Source organism: Pezoporus occidentalis, unplaced genomic scaffold (assembly GCF_034315485.1).
Source record: "Pezoporus occidentalis ecotype Australia unplaced genomic scaffold, CSIRO_AGI_Poc_V1 ctg84, whole genome shotgun sequence".
Classification (NCBI taxonomy): Eukaryota; Metazoa; Chordata; class Aves; order Psittaciformes; family Psittacidae; genus Pezoporus; species Pezoporus occidentalis.
The window spans coordinates 16,010-31,420 of NW_026916203.1; the positions used below are offsets into that span (position 1 = coordinate 16,010).

At 40.9% G+C, this 15,411-nt stretch overlaps 1 protein-coding gene across 3 annotated transcripts in view; it reads left to right on the plus strand.

Annotated features, from left to right (window-relative positions):
• Window positions 1-15,411, plus strand: part of MCC (MCC regulator of WNT signaling pathway) — a 173,420-nt gene that overhangs the window by 15,501 nt on the left and 142,508 nt on the right. The window contains exon 1 of one of the 3 annotated variants that reach the window (XM_062604206.1): window positions 2,489-3,137. The exons of 1 other annotated variant lie outside the window; for it this stretch is intronic. In XM_062604206.1, the coding sequence (XP_062460190.1) occupies window positions 3,081-3,137 (57 nt within the window). In that variant the 5' untranslated portion in view covers window positions 2,489-3,080. Of the gene's footprint in view, window positions 1-2,488; window positions 3,138-15,411 lie in introns of those variants that run through there. One more of the 3 variants, XM_062604209.1, reaches the window with a different exon arrangement.

Genomic DNA, 15,411 nt, shown 5'->3' on the forward strand with positions numbered 1-15,411 from the left:
GTCTTCATTCAGTTAGTAAAATAAGATTATTTTAGAAGAATGATTACATTTAGTCTTATCTAGCCCTCCACAATAAAGAAATGCCCTCAGAGTTTACAAAGACACTGAAACAAGCAGTGCCAGTACTTACAGGTTAGTTAAGAGTTGATGCTTTCTGACTAAGAAATGTGTAATCCCGTAACACTCCGTGCAGAGATTGGAATGGCAGTCAACTTGGGTTAAAGTAAAATAATTTTTTTCACCAGAATTTGGTGTAACTCTTCTTTTGTGTGTGTGTGTTACCATTATTTTTAAGTTATAAATAAACTTTGTTCTGAAAGTATCTGCATGTATCGCTTATGTTTTTGTGCACATCTGAAACTATGAATTCTGCTATTGTTGTCAGTCAGGATCTGTCTCTTTCCACTGTGTTACTGTATGGAGTAACATAAAGCTACTGAAGGAGGTAGAAAAAAATCCTGTGAAGCATCTGGGTATATGACTGCATGTATCTGGGTATATAGATCTTGTGCATCCTGCACCATTATGTTTGGGATGCATCCATAGTATCATGTGGTTTGTCTGATGGCTAGTCTGCCAGGAATGGACAAGAATGGTGAGTGGGGAAAGCAAATAAAGTCTTTTAATTTCTGAATGCCTGTTTATAGTCATCTGGGAAGTATTTGGCAACATAGGAATATAGTAGAGGAAATGCAGTATATTGAGGCCATAATTAATATGGCATTTATTTTAGAAAAGGAAAACCATAGAACTTTACTCTTAACCAATTCTGAGACTCATCCCTGTGTGGGTGAACCTGTGATATATGTGACAGAATTGGACAAAGATCAGATAAGATTCTAAACAGATTATACAAAGGAATAGAAAAGTTGATAAGGGTAATGATGCAAAATACAAAAGCTTTTATCACCCTCCCATTGGTGAAAGCATAACTTGGTAAAACATTTTTAAATGTACTGTGTCAGCTGCAGAAGTTCTTAAACTGAAGCCGCTTTTTTAATCATGTATGAAATATGAGGTAAGTCGTTATACAGTACCTATGTTCCTGGGTATAAAACACTGTTGATCAAAACTGTTGGGGACATGCTGTTCCGTACTGCAGTCTGTGTCTTCCGCCTTCCTGCCCACTGGAGAGGGGAAGCAGTTGTATGTTCTGTCTGAGAGAGCAGCCATCTGCCAGCAGAGAGCAGTGCAGCCCGCTCCCGGTCTGTGAGGGGCAATAAACGGAAACGCGGGGAATAAAGCGGATGAGTAGGGAAAAACACACAGAGAAGCACTAAAAATGTAGCGGCAGAACTGAATTGTAAAGATGAGGCAGAGAGGATTCTCTCAAGGAGGAAAATAATGAAGAATGGAGGCAATGCAAGGAGGGCATGGAAAGAGGAAGGGAAACCCAAAAATACAGACTACTAGAAAGCAAATTGGAGAACGGGAAAAAACAAAAAAAAACAAAACCACAAAAACAGAAAGGAAAGGGTGGAAAATGGACATGGAGGATGAAAGTAAAAAGTCTTATGAAGAGATGGGGTAATTCCCCTTTCCTCCTGTGACAGAGGAGAGTTCCTGATGGTGGGCACGGAGGAATAACAGGGACCTGGAAAGTGCTACTGCTTTTTAGTATGATAGAGCAATAGACAGGTTCTTGTTCTTAATGCACTTTCTGTATTGTCATTTGGATGAATTATCCCTGCGTGTGCATACTGATGTTAATCTGTAATTAACAAGAATAAAAAAAATACCACAAAGTGATTTTCAAAATGTTGGTCTTGGAGAGCGTTGTTTCCCATTGTAATGTTATTTTTCCCCAAAGAGTTGTGCCACAGCTTGCATAGTATTTATTCCTGTTTCTCACAGTTGTTTTGTTGTTTTTTTTTAACTAACTAGGCACTTTAATAATACATTGTATTAAGATGATCAGGTAAATTTCAGCTGCAGAGTATGGCATTTCCTACATCTAACTCCAAAAGTACATCATAATCCAGCATTATGAAGTACAGGGCTGTCACTGTTTTAGGGGATAAAAGGAAGGGGAAAGGAGGTTGTCTGTTCTTGCAGTGGGTGCAGCATGTCCACAAAGCCAGCTTGTTAAGGATTTTCCTAGATTATTACTTGAATACTGAAAGTGAATGTTTTTTTTTTCTCCCCTTCCTGCTGTAGCATCTCCCCAAAGTCTTTGTAAAATGTCAGTGTGTTATGTAAAATCTGCAGCTTTCTAATGGTGCTTTTGGGCTTACTGTGACCTTTTGAAATTGTTACAACCCCCATCCCCATAATCCCCCAACTTTTCTTACTTAATTGCACATGGGAATAGCAATCAAATTTATTGTTATCCAGGTGCCATTTCCTTTACTTAGCTTTATAGTGTTGTGTATAGTAGTTAGCATGCAGAAAGCTGGAAACATGCCTGCAACTCCAAAATGAACTCTCTGTAGCCGTCTCCCTCCCACTTACACTCTCCTTTAGTACCGCCCTTTCCATGCGCCCTTTAGCCAGCAGCAAGACAGCTGTGTTTGATCATAAACCACTTAAACTCCAGGCTTACTGGCAGGGAAAACTTTAGCGTGAAGTGCAGCATTGGTTCATCTCAAATGGAGGAGCTTTTCTCTCTTTTCCTTTCTCCCTCATTGAAGACTGTAGCAGCACTTTCTTTTTAATTTCTCCGTGAACTTGTATGAAGCTCATCAAATTTTTCTGAGTACGTTAGTGGCATTGGGAAATGCTCTTAAACAGGGCTGTGGAAAAGAGCAGCACAGAACAAACAGCAGAGATGAAGCACACCTTGGAGATGGACTAAGACAGCCTTGGGATCCTGGCAAGCAGTTCCTTCCCTGGATTATCTGAGCACTTCACAATATTAGCAAGTCTCTTGCAGCAATGGATTGTCTGTGAAGTCAAAATCAATTTGGCTCTTTTAGTAGATTTTGCATTGTTAATTTAAACTGTCAGTGTGGAGTATAAATGGCTGTCTAGAGCAAAATGTGTCAGACATAAAATTTTGGAAAAGAAAGTATTGAATCAGTTGAACAAAGCTTTGAAGCATTAAAATCTGCAGAAGTCATCAAGCCCTGAGAAGTCTAATCATGAATTCTGGAGTTGCTATGAAATATGGAAATGACTCCCCTGCAAAGCTGAGTGAGGTAAGCAGTTTCAGTGCCCTTCTTTATGCTTTAGAAAGAAACGCTTCCCTTTGGGGCTTTTCAGTATGCAAGCAATGCAATTAAAAATCGATAGAATGTGTATTTTGCTATAACTTGCTATGCTAGTCAGGAAACGACTGAACTTTTTTGCTGCTTTTCTCTGAATAGATGGTGAAATCCAAATTATTGTAACCATGTAGAGACATTTTTCCTGTTACCCTGCAGTAGAGCTTGCCTTGCCTCTGAAGAGCTGTCTTTATACCCAATGTTAATTTTGCAGTAGGTGAAATAGACATCTCAGCTGAGATTAAGCAGATGGTGACTAGTTTAGAAGGAGAGTGGGAAGAAGGGAAGATGACAAATATTTATTGGTAAGACAACAGTGTGGTCAGAATTTGTGTTTGCTTGTATTTAGCCATGGTGATGATGTGTATTTAGGTTAGATGAATTAAGTTACTTCTTTGCCTAAGAGAAAACAAGCCATGTGAAACTTTATGCTTTTCCACCGGTAGTAAGCTGTTATTTCCTGCAGTTGTGGGTATGTCTGCTTTTTGTATAACAAGTCTGTGTGTGTTGTGTTTTTAATAAATCTGAAATTATAGCCATATCAATGTTATGCAGATGCTTAATAAACATTTTAGAAATGGCATATTTTGTCAATTACCGAAATGTCTTAGGTACGTCATCCTTTACAGGCTTTACTAAGAACTGCTCGTTTAGTTATGCTGCAAAATCCAAAGCATTTGATTAAGGTCACTTTGTAGAAAATTGAATATGCAGCCTGTATTGTCCTAGTTTAACTGAAATGCTTCTCTTTCCCTTTTGCCAATGTCTCTGATACAGCTTTTACTGTAACATATCGTTTGTTTATATGTGTAAATATTACATAGGATATGCTTGGCAGAATGAGAGAGTTGACATTTTCTGGCGTGCATTGTACAGAGAAAGGAGACACTGGGGTATAGAATGGAAAATAAATCAGTAGGCTAGTGAGGGCGACAAAGTATAGGGGGAGGCAGAGTATATGTGTAAGACCTGAGCAAATACAGTACGCTGCTGTGCAAGAGGAACAGCACGTTTGTGACTGGGCAGTTCTTGTGAAAGACATTTCCTGTGTTCCTCCTTTAAGTACAAAAGAGTTCTATTTAATTAACTCTGTGTTACTTTAAAAATAATGTGCATATGTGTCTAGCAGTGCAGTATAAATGGGAGTCATAAACTTAGCATAAAAGCTCAGGTTACTTGTGCTAGGAGTTTGCCAGAGTCTTTCTGGCTACAGTTGTATTGGTGGCCTGCTGATTACTGCTTTCTGTCCCCTCAACATTTAATTTCCAAGACTCTGCAGGATCACATAAAACATGGAGTGACACAAAGACTTGATGTTTGGGTTGTTACCTGAAGCAAGGTAGCACTGCTACCTTGAAATACTATCTATGGGAGTTTACTTCACACATCCACAAAGTTAAGACTTTTGTTATAAGAAATACCTTTTTTCTGATGTTTTAACATGGGAAACACTGAAAAAAATGTGTAACTATGTGCTGTGCAGCATTTTTGTTGTGGGGGTTTTGTTTGTTTTTTTTCCAGCAAATTTACTATTTAATTCACATTTGTCCTCTGGCACTGCAGGTGAGTTAGAAATAGGGCCCTTTCTGACTGCAGACGTACTAGGGAAGATCTTGCACTCCTAACTTTCTCATCATTGCTTTGCTGCTAGTCTTCACCTTTGGGATTTTTGCTGCTTGTACAAATGTGCTTTTAGACTGAATCATGCCAAGGGCCAGGTCAGCTTCAGCTTGACTGGTCTTAGATAAAACTGTGTGTTTTCATTGAAATGTGGAGGCCTTACAGCATCATCATATTCCAGCTCCCATGGAGGAAAAAATGCGTAAGTACTCTGAGACAGTTGCTCACCTCTAACCATTATTCAGTTACTCAGCCAACTCCCTGTGGTTTGTATGCTCATATTAAGCCTTTTCCTGTTGTTGATGGGTGCCGTTTTGCTTGCTGTAGCTGAAGATGGAAAATCCTGGCTAAAGGCTCTACCTATGGTTTGTGTATGTGTTTCTCACCTGTATGTATGTCATGCTCATCCCCTTTTCCTTCCTTTCTGGCTGTATCTTCTGTATGATGTGTTTTGGTTTTGATTAGTGGAAGACAGTGGTGTTGTGTCCATTTAAACGTGGAAAAACTGGCTACAATAAGAATTGATTAAATGATTGCTCTCTTTGTGTGTTTTCAACTGCACCTCTATCTCTACAGTCAGCTCAGATTTTCACATTATAGTGGGTTGCTACCAGTATATATGTCTGAATAGCAAATATATGGTAGCAGACCAATAAAGACTATGATTCAGGTGCACAGTGGGTTTTGGTGTAGGTGCCTTGATCTTTTTATCTCAGTACATGGAGATTTTGGCATGAAAGTGTTGTTATTTGAAATAATCAAGAAAAACTACAAAGCCCTTAAGATATGGTAAGTTCTTGAATGAATGCTTTAGACAAAGTAGAAAATGAAATTATTTGAACTCATTCCATTTGTATTGAAACTTTCTACTAGAGATTTACATATCTTTTTGGGCAATGGGCAAAAATTAAGGAATATTTTTTTCCAAGACATGGTGTGATTGTGTTTGGTTGATGTTTGCTGTCCTTGAACTCTTGCCCCAGTAAATGGAGATCTTGATGGTCTTATTTACTCACCTGCCCCCATCCAAAGGTCATGAAGAAAGCAAAAAAAACCCCCAACCCTCTGATTTCTGTCATAGGTCAATCAGACATCTACAGAACTTATGCTCTATGGTTTCTTAGCTCCAGAGTTCAAGCTCGTTTATTGATACATACATTGATATGTTACCGCATTTCTTCTGCATTTTCTCCCCTTCAGCCTTTTCTTTCTTCTGTCCAAAGAAAGAAAGATAAACCAATATGCTGTTTGCGTAGTAGATACAGTGTGTTATAACTGCATAGAGATATAGAAGTAGTAGTATCATTTTTACATAGCAAGGTTTGCTTGGTGGTGCTGTTGGATTTGAGAGGTTTTAAACGTTTCATTAAGAGAGGCAAATTTAGAAACTCTAGAATTTGCAGATGGCTGTTGCTATACTCCATGAGAATGTACAACAGCCTTTGATACTTCTGTAAGTAAGTAACAAGCTTTGTCTGTCCTACTGTTACGGGTTTTGACAGGGTTTTCACCTGTCAAAATTATGGCTTAACGTAATTCATGGTGTTTGCTTTTTAAGGATAAAGCAAGGAAGGATGTAATTTGTATGCCATACATGCCACCCAAATTAGGCAAGTACTGTTTGGATCCCTTCGATGTTTTAGTCATACAATACTGTGAACATTTAATGTAATCACAAGGTGCATTTTTAAAGCCAACATTGTGAACATTACTGGCAAAATCTTGGAACAGCTTCTCCTGGAAGGCATGCTAAGGCACATGAAAAACAACAAGGTGGCTGGTCATGGCAAGCATGGCTTCACTAAGGGGAAGTCTTCCCTGACTAATTTGATGGCCTTCTATGATGGGGCTACAGAACTGATGGACAGGGGTAGAGCAGTTGATGTCATCTACCTGGACTTGGGCAAAGCGTTTGACACTATCCCACACAACATCTTTGTCTCTAAATTGGAGAGACATCAGTTAGATAGGTGGAGCACTCAGTGGATAAAGAACTGGCTGGATGGCCGCACACAAAGAGTTGTGGTCAATGGCTCAATGTCCAGCTGGAGACCGGTAATGAGTGGTGTCCCTCAGGGGTCAGTGTTGGGACCGGTCTTGTTCAACATCTTTGTTGGTGAAATGGACAGTGGGATTGAGTGCGCCCTCAGCAAGTTTGCCGATGACACCAAGCTGTGTGGTTGGGTTGATACGCTGGAGGGAAGGGATGCCATCCAGAGGGACCTTGACACACTTGTGAGGTGGGCTGATGCCAGCCTCATGAAGTTTAACCATGCCAAGTGCACCTGGGTCAGACAATCCCAGGCACAGCTACAGGCTGGGGAGAGAAGAGATTCAGAGCAGCCCTGTGGAGAAGGACTTGGGGGTGTTGGTCAATGAGAAAATGAATATGAGGCAGCTTCAGTGTGCGCTCACAGCCCAGAAAGCCAACCGTATCCTGGGCTGCATCAAAAGGAGCGTGACCAGCAGGTCAAAGGAGGTGATCCTGCCCCTCTGCTCTGCCTTCAGGAGAGCTCACCTGGAGTATTGTGTGCAGTTCTGGTGTCCTCAACATAAAAAGGACATGGAACTGTTGGAACAAGTCCAGAGGAGGGCCACAAGGATGGTGAAGGGACTGGAGCACCTCCCGTATGAAGACAGGCTGAGAAAGTTGGGGCTGTTCAGCCTGGAGAAGAGAATGCTGTGTGGAGACCTCATAGCAGCCTTCCAGTATCTGAAGGGGGCCTATAGGGATGCTGGGGAGGGACTCTTCATTAGGGACTATAGTGATAGGACAAGGGATGATGGGTTAAAACTTAAACAGGGGCATTTTAGATTGGATATAAGGAAGAAGTTTTTTCCTGTTAGGGTGGTGAGTCACTGGAATGGGATGCCCAGGGAGGCTGTGAATGCTCCATCCCTGGCAGTGTCCAAGGACAGAGCCTTGGGTGAGATGGTTTAGTGTGAGGTGTCCCTGCCCATAGCAGAGGGGTTGGAACTAGATGATCTTAAGGTCCTTTCCAACCCTAACTATTCTATGATTCTATAATTCTACTGAAAACACGTACAGGTAAGCAGTTTGGTGCATAGAAACTGCAATTACAGACTGATTTTGTCATAGCTAAAAATTAAACGTTTTATCAGAATGTATATGCTTTGTACATACTCAGGGTTTCTGCAGAAAGGGGTGCTCATCTCGAGATGTAATCTATATCTCCTTCCAAATTCAGTGACACTACCTGGCGTTAAGCTCCATCATTCTGTGGAGGTACCACTACATAGTAGGTTTGTTCTTGTATGTTCCCCTGGCCATCCATTGTTGAGATGGTGCAATGAGTTAGGGAGACCTGTGGCCTGACCTGTTGACCTGAATGTGGTCAGCAGTTACGGCCTTGCTTAATTCTGGAACAGTTTAATAGCGTAGGAACATGAAGAAAATACAAGTAGTGACGTTAATATTTTTCTCAGTTGAATACTTAAGAGCTAAATGATTCTTTTTTGCACAGCAAAATTAGAGGATACCACAGTGCTTTAAATGTGTAATTTAAACTTTCTGCTTCATTCTTTAGTCTTGGAAGTCAAGTGTTTAGAATATGAATGTTGTGGCTTGCAGCATTTGGAACAGCTGCATATTCATTAAGCCTTTACATTGACTGGCATAAACAGATGGGCTATCTGTCTTGGAAAAAATAGTAACTTACTCATTTGTTTATTTTAACAATGCAGTATTTAAAATCTTGGGAAGGGAAGATAGGATTTGAGGTTTCTATTTGTGTAGGAAGCAGAATAGTGAGTTCATAAGAAGCAGGTTCCTTTATGTGATACCAGATGTGAAGAAGTAAAGAAAGAACCAAGTTTCAAATGCTTAAATTGTGGCTTTTTTATAATATTATGATAGGGCAATATTGCAGTTTAAAATTTGTGTTCCACTGCTGCTATACTTAGAAAGTACGATTTGAGGAAAAAATCATGTAGAAGAAAGAAAGATAAAGGGCTGCATGGCTTGAAGTTGTGTATCTGAAGTGAGTGACGAAGTCTGAGGAGAGCTGTGGGGTGAGGTGGGTAACCAGCAGAAGAACAGGATATTGGGCCAAGCCCTCACTATAAGGGGAAAGTTCAACAGTGGCAATCCCTACCCTGAGGTATTTTTCCATGTCTGCCTGTGTTCTTTTAGAACAAGCATCAGCTTGTGCTTATGCTGTACATACATATGAGGAAATAACACTGATGAAATGGGAAACAGGTTTTGTATGCTTTCACAGCTAGGTTTAAATCTCAAATGCTTGTTCCATCTTTCTGGGTTTGGTAGTCTTCCCATTAAGAAAGAGAATAAATGTCACCCCAGTATTGAATCTGCTTTCTGAATGGTCTCTGGCTGTGCAATAAGCATGTCAGTATACTTCCAGTACTACTACTGAGCAGGTAAATACCATTTCGTACTACAGTTCCATCTCTGCTTCTGGACATGGAGTTGGCTGTTTGTCAAAGTTGTATACAGCTTGTAACATTGATGAGTGTACTGCATCTTGCCACAAGAGAGGGTATATATTTTCCCCAGCCAGAAGACATTTTGGAAAGTGTGATAAATCCTTATTGTTAATCCTTTAAAATATTGCAACCTTGCAATAAAACAGAGTGGAATGTGGTTATCAAATACAAAGCATGGCATATTTTAAAACTATTTTAACCTTTAAAAGGCTGCATAACTGATTTCTTTGCCAACAGTAGAAAAAACAAAAAGGTGAACAGTGCTTGTGAACTGCTAAAGCCTTAGAAAAGTGAGCACAGTATGCTTAGATAGGAGAAGAAATGGATTGTAGTGGTGAACCGGGTAAAACTTTCATCTGGTGGCAGCAGTAACACTTGTAACCTTGTAAGAGTGTTCTCAGCTTTGTTGCTTCACAGATGCTGAAGTAGAGTTTGTAAATCTGTACTGTATTGTAGCCTTGAGGGGTGTTGGGACAGTAAGTGTGAAATACAACTGCAGAATTTAAGGAGTCCAGTGGGAAACTTCAGTGGACATGCTCCTGGATAGTGACCTTAACACTTTGCTCTGTTTCACAGATCCACTGTGAAATATCCACAGATTATTTATCTCTTTGAAAAATCTAATTTATTTTTATACTTTATTTTTTAATTTTACATTAAATTGTATAGGTGAAAGCATTCTTTGAAATGAGAAGATCAGCTTTTCTGGAGTCATTTGGACATCTACAGTTTTTTAATTGATGTGTTTGATGATATGTTTTCAGTAAGCTGAGCTGGTGATTTTAGGAACATGGGTCAGAACATGAATGTGAACCCATAGTCATGCAGAGGAGGATTTGCCATAATCAACCTGTGTAGTTCATAGTGTGACTGATGCAGGGTATTTTCAGTGTAAAAAATACAACCATAGTGACTTCAAAGAATTTTTTTATCTGTTTATTTTTGTGAGCTGCTTATCAGGCTCAGAGTGTGTTCCAGGCTTGGATGTTAGTAAATTGGAGCACTATAAAAAGATTAGTCAGAATGCCCAGACACTGTCAGCACAGATAATGCTCTTCTGCAGCCTCCTAATAAAAAAATACAAAAGGAAAAAAAAAGGACATAGATTATGTAATGTATCTGCCTGATATTTTAATATTCCTTGTTCCTAAAAAAAACATGCTTGAAAATGCCTTATGGGCTAAAAAATCAGCTAGGACACATGTATGCTGTGAAAGTAGCATTAATGATGTTTTTGAAAAGGAAATGTGTTCCTGGTGCATCTGTGTTTCTTTCCTTATGTTTTTCTGTTATGATGTTATATAATATTTCTGGGTGCAGGTGTTACTTGTACTGGAAATTCCTGCTTCCTAGAAAGCATGGAAGAGCCCATTTGAGCTTTTCTGTGACATGTAGTAATAATATATCAATTTACGTACTATGTAAGGAAATGTAATGGTCTCTGAATTCAAAGATTTACTGTGGTGAAACGATGGAGGTTTGGTGTGGAGACCTCATGCTGCTAAAGATAGTGTTTTCCCATTGGTGGTAGCCTGCATTAGTCAGTCTCATTTAAGAATTTGCCGTATAAATTAATTTTCTTCATGTATGATTTGTATTTTTTATTTGCACTTTACAAAGGCAGTCCCAAGCACAAATACAGGCTGAGCAGAGAACAGTTTGAGAGCAGCTGTGAGGAAGAAGGACTTGGGGGTGTTAGTTGCCAGCTCACCATGCACTGGCAGCGTATACTTGCACCCAGGAAGCCAGCTATCTGCTGGGCTGCATCAAAAGGTTTGTGAAGGTCAAAGAAGGTGATCCTGCCCCTCTACTCTGTTGTCATGAGACTCCACCTGCAGTCCCTGTGTCCAGCTCTGGGGCCCCAGCATAAGAAGGATGTGGAGCTGCTTGTGTGAGTCCAGATGAGGCCATGAAGATGCTCAGAGGGCTGAAGGACTTCTCCTATTAAGACAGGCTGAGAGATCTGGGCTTGTTCAGCCTGGAGAAGAGAAGGCTTTGGGGAAACATTGTAACAGTCTTCCTGTACCTAAAGGGGGCCAACAAGAAATCTGGAGGACTTTTTACAAGGAATGTAGTGACAGAACAAAGGGGAATGGCTTTAAACTGACAAAGGAGAGATCTAGATTAGATATTAGGAAGAAATTCTTTACTATGAAGGTAGTGAGACATTGGAGCAGACTACCAAGAGAAGCTGTAGCTGCCCCATCCCTGACAGTGTTCAAGGACAGATTGGATGGAACTTGAGCAACCTGGTCAAGTGGAAGTGTCCCTGCCTGTGGCAGGGCAGGTTGGAACTAAGTGATGTTTAAGGACCTGTCCAACCCAAAACATTCTAGATTCTATGGTATTTTTAAGATTTAAGTTGCTACCATCTCTAATAAGGCTCTTCAGAAAAGTCAGGCCCGGCAGACGGGAAGAGAGAGTTGCTGTTTATGTTGGGGATAGGCTGGAGAGTATGGAACCCTGTCTGGGGACAGGTGAGCAGTCAACTGAGAGATTGTGAGTCAGGGTCAGAGGCAGAACAGCAATGGGAGACATTACTGGGGGGGTCTGTTACAGACTGCCTGATCAAGTGGACTCTGTGAATGAAGCCTTCTATAGACAGATAGGAACAGCCTCACGCTCGCAGGCCCTTGTCCTCATGGGGTACTTCAACCACCCTGATATCTGTTGGAGCAACGGTACAGCCTGGCACAAACAGTCCAGGAGTTCCTCGATTGTGTGGGAGACAAATTCCTTCTGCAAGTAATAGAGAAGCCAACAAGGAGAGGTGCCATGCTTGACCTTGTGCTCAACAACAGGGAAGGGCTGGTTGGAAATGTGACACTCCAGGGCAGCCTTGGCTGTAGTGATCATGAGACGGTTGAGTTCAAGGTCCTCAGGACAGTGAGAAGGGCGTGCAGCAAGCTCACTGCCCTGGACTTCAGGAGAACAGACTTTGGCCTCTTCAGGAACCTGCTTAGTAAGGTTCCATGGGATACAGCCCTAGAGGGCAGGGGGGCCCAAGACTGTTGGTGAGTCACTGGAATGGGTTGCCCAGGGAAATTGTGAATGCTCCATCGCTGGCAGGGTTCAAGGCCAGGTTGGACAGAGCCTTGGGTGAGATGGTGTCCCTGCCCATGGCAGGGGGGGTGGAACTAGATGATCTTAAGGCCCTTTCCAACCCTAACTATTCCCTGATTCTATTCTATGATTCTGTGATTCTAGAAACATAAATATTCCTTGAAATTCTGGAAATTGGCTTACATATTGCAAGTCTGTTGTAGTCGTTATACATGACAATTTGCCATTGAAATTAAAATACTGACATAAACGTTTTCAGTTTGTCAAATTTAAATTAATAAATATTTTTTCAGTATGCTTAGGTGTACTTCACTTACGTGTAAAATTTTGTCCTAGATTGTAAAGTTGACTAGAGTGGTGTTTTTTTGTGCTTTTTTTCTTTTTAAGTGGAAGCTTTCGAAAGCATGTAGTTAGTATCTGAATTCTAGAGAAAAAGTATAAATCAGTTTTATTTCATCTCAGTTTTTCAGTGTTATTATTTGTGATGATAAGTTTTTTTTCTTGGGCAAGACATTAAACCAGCTTCTTGGTTGAAGAGGGGCCTTGGTGGTATAACAGAGGAGGCACCAGAGTTATATGGACTTGGGCTGTGCTGACTCTGAGGATTATTAATTTCTTAAGGGATAGGCTAAGCTGTGGTGCGAACCCTCAAAATAACTTGAAAGATACTTACAATGAAAAGTCAGATGTCAGCAAAGAGTTATGGTAGAATTCAAAATCTGGCATTACAGATAAATTGTGTGAGCTGGAAGCAACCATAGTAACAGGTAAGTTTCCACAGTGGACTTCTCCATTTCATGGTCTGAAATTCTTTTTGGAGTGCTGCTCCACACTGCTGTTGAACAGCTGCCTTGAAATGCACATTGGAAAAGCTATTTCTCTCAGTGCAAGTCCTGCATTATACGAAATATTTTAAACCAATATGTAAGTAAATATTTAGCTTTAGGAGGTGAACCTGAAACTGAAGCAGAAAAACTTGTGGTGCTTGAATTTGTGTTTTTAAATGTAACTTTCAGATGTTTATTTCTGCAATATCCAGATGCCTCTGTTTCAAAGTTAAATATTTCTAAATGCAAATAAAAATGTAGTCAGTGTGCATGAGTGAAAAATTGCTATCATTACTTACTATCTTAAGATCCTTTTACTTTGTAATGGGATTGGATATCATTGCTTGTTTGTGCTTGTATATTTCCACTATTTTCAGCTAAACAAGAAGGTGTTGTAAAGAACAGCTAATTATGAAATGACTGTTACTGTAATTCTAAACATAATTTTTGCTATTAAGGTATAGAACATTGAACAAAATAAGATGGAGTTTACTGTTGTTAAAACACTAGGTTTTTCTTTGTGTATTAAATATGTATAGTAATTAGGAAATTCCAGCGTTTTTGTTGGCCTTGGCTTTGTAGTAAAGCTTTAAGAAAGATTTTGTATTGCAATGCAGTGACAGTGTTAATATTTTTTAGGTGGAAGTGATACTGACATCTATTAAGGTTGCTTCCTGACATAAACTCCTGTTGCATTCTGCCTTTGCAAGCCTTTTAATCATTGAAATTACTGTCTCTCATAAGCTGAATTTCTTGGGAAAATTATCAGACAAAATGTTACATTCGTTTCCACAAATGAAGCTAGTGAAACAGACAAAACTTCCTCATGTTAAAAATACAGGAACATCTGGTGATACTTTCTGCTGCCACATAGCTTTGCAGTAGAAATTGGAATTTACCAGGTTATTCGCATTTACGTGTTTTTCTATTAGCTGATCTTGTTAAGCTATTCAGGGAAGGAGGCAAAAATGTTTGCAAGTGCTCAGCACTAGATTTGTCTATAACACTGCAGCTAAAGCTTCCGCAGTGAAGGTTTCAATAGGTTTGCTTTATCTCAGAGATTACTGTCAGTCTTCCACAGTCGTTCCTTGGATTTTTGGGTTAGGCTACAGTCATTATGACAAGGTGTGAAGATGTCTGGACTCTGACGGTTCCCATCCTTGTCAGTTTCTGAAGATCATGCTTTCTGATTAAAAGTTGTAAAGGACAAGAGCTGGACTTGAAAATTGAGAAGCGACACAAGGGAGGTAGAGCCTTGCTGACAGGTACAAAGGAAGCTGAAGGTTTGCTGGAAGGAGAACCTGGGGCTTGAAGTGAAGAGGTGGCACAGAAGGACATGGTCACAGAGGTCACTGGGAGCACTTTTTCGGCAGGAAACTGGGTGTGTTAAAGGTGTCTGTGTTGGGAGATGAGGATGGGGACCTGTGAGTTTGACAGAGGGCAGCTGAGAAAGGGAATGGGTGAGACATGGCTGTGGGCCATGGAACAGCAAGCTGGGCATAAAGGGGGATGGAAAAAAAGCCCAGAAAGGAGAGACTAGATGTGAATAGATGTGGGTATAGGAAATAGATGCAAGCTTCCCATCTGTGCAGAGATAAAGCATGCAGTTGTTGTTTTAATATGTGTCATGGTTTAAACCCTAGCCAGACAGCTTGTTCACTCACTCCCAGTGAGTGGTGCCGGGCTGACAACAATCGAGGCCCCCCCCACCGGGGCTCTCCCCTTCCCCGCTCCCGGAGGAACGGTGAGGAGGATCAAAAGAGTGCAACTCCTACGGGTTGAGACAAGAACAGTCCAGCAACCAATGTACAACACAAATCACCACCGCTACTACCAACTACAACAATGATAAGGGAAAATAACAAGGGAAGAGAATACGATACCACTGACCAAGAAACGAGTCCCACCCGGAAGCCCGTGTCCTTCTGGGTAACTCCCAGTTACCCCCCACCCTGGGCATGACGTGCTGTGGTATGGAATACCTCCCTGGCTAGCCTGGGTCAGGCGCCCCGTCTCTGCTTCCTCGCGGCTTCCCCTCCTCCCTGGCAGGGCATGAGCCTCACAAAGTCCTTGGTCAGGGTAAACATCACTTAGCAACAACCGAAAACATCGGCATCACCAGCACTGTTCCCAGGCTGGAAGTCAAAACACAGCACCGCACCAGCTACCACAAAGGAGAAACATGACTGCTACTGCTGAACCCAGGAGAATATGTTAATACAAAGGCTTTG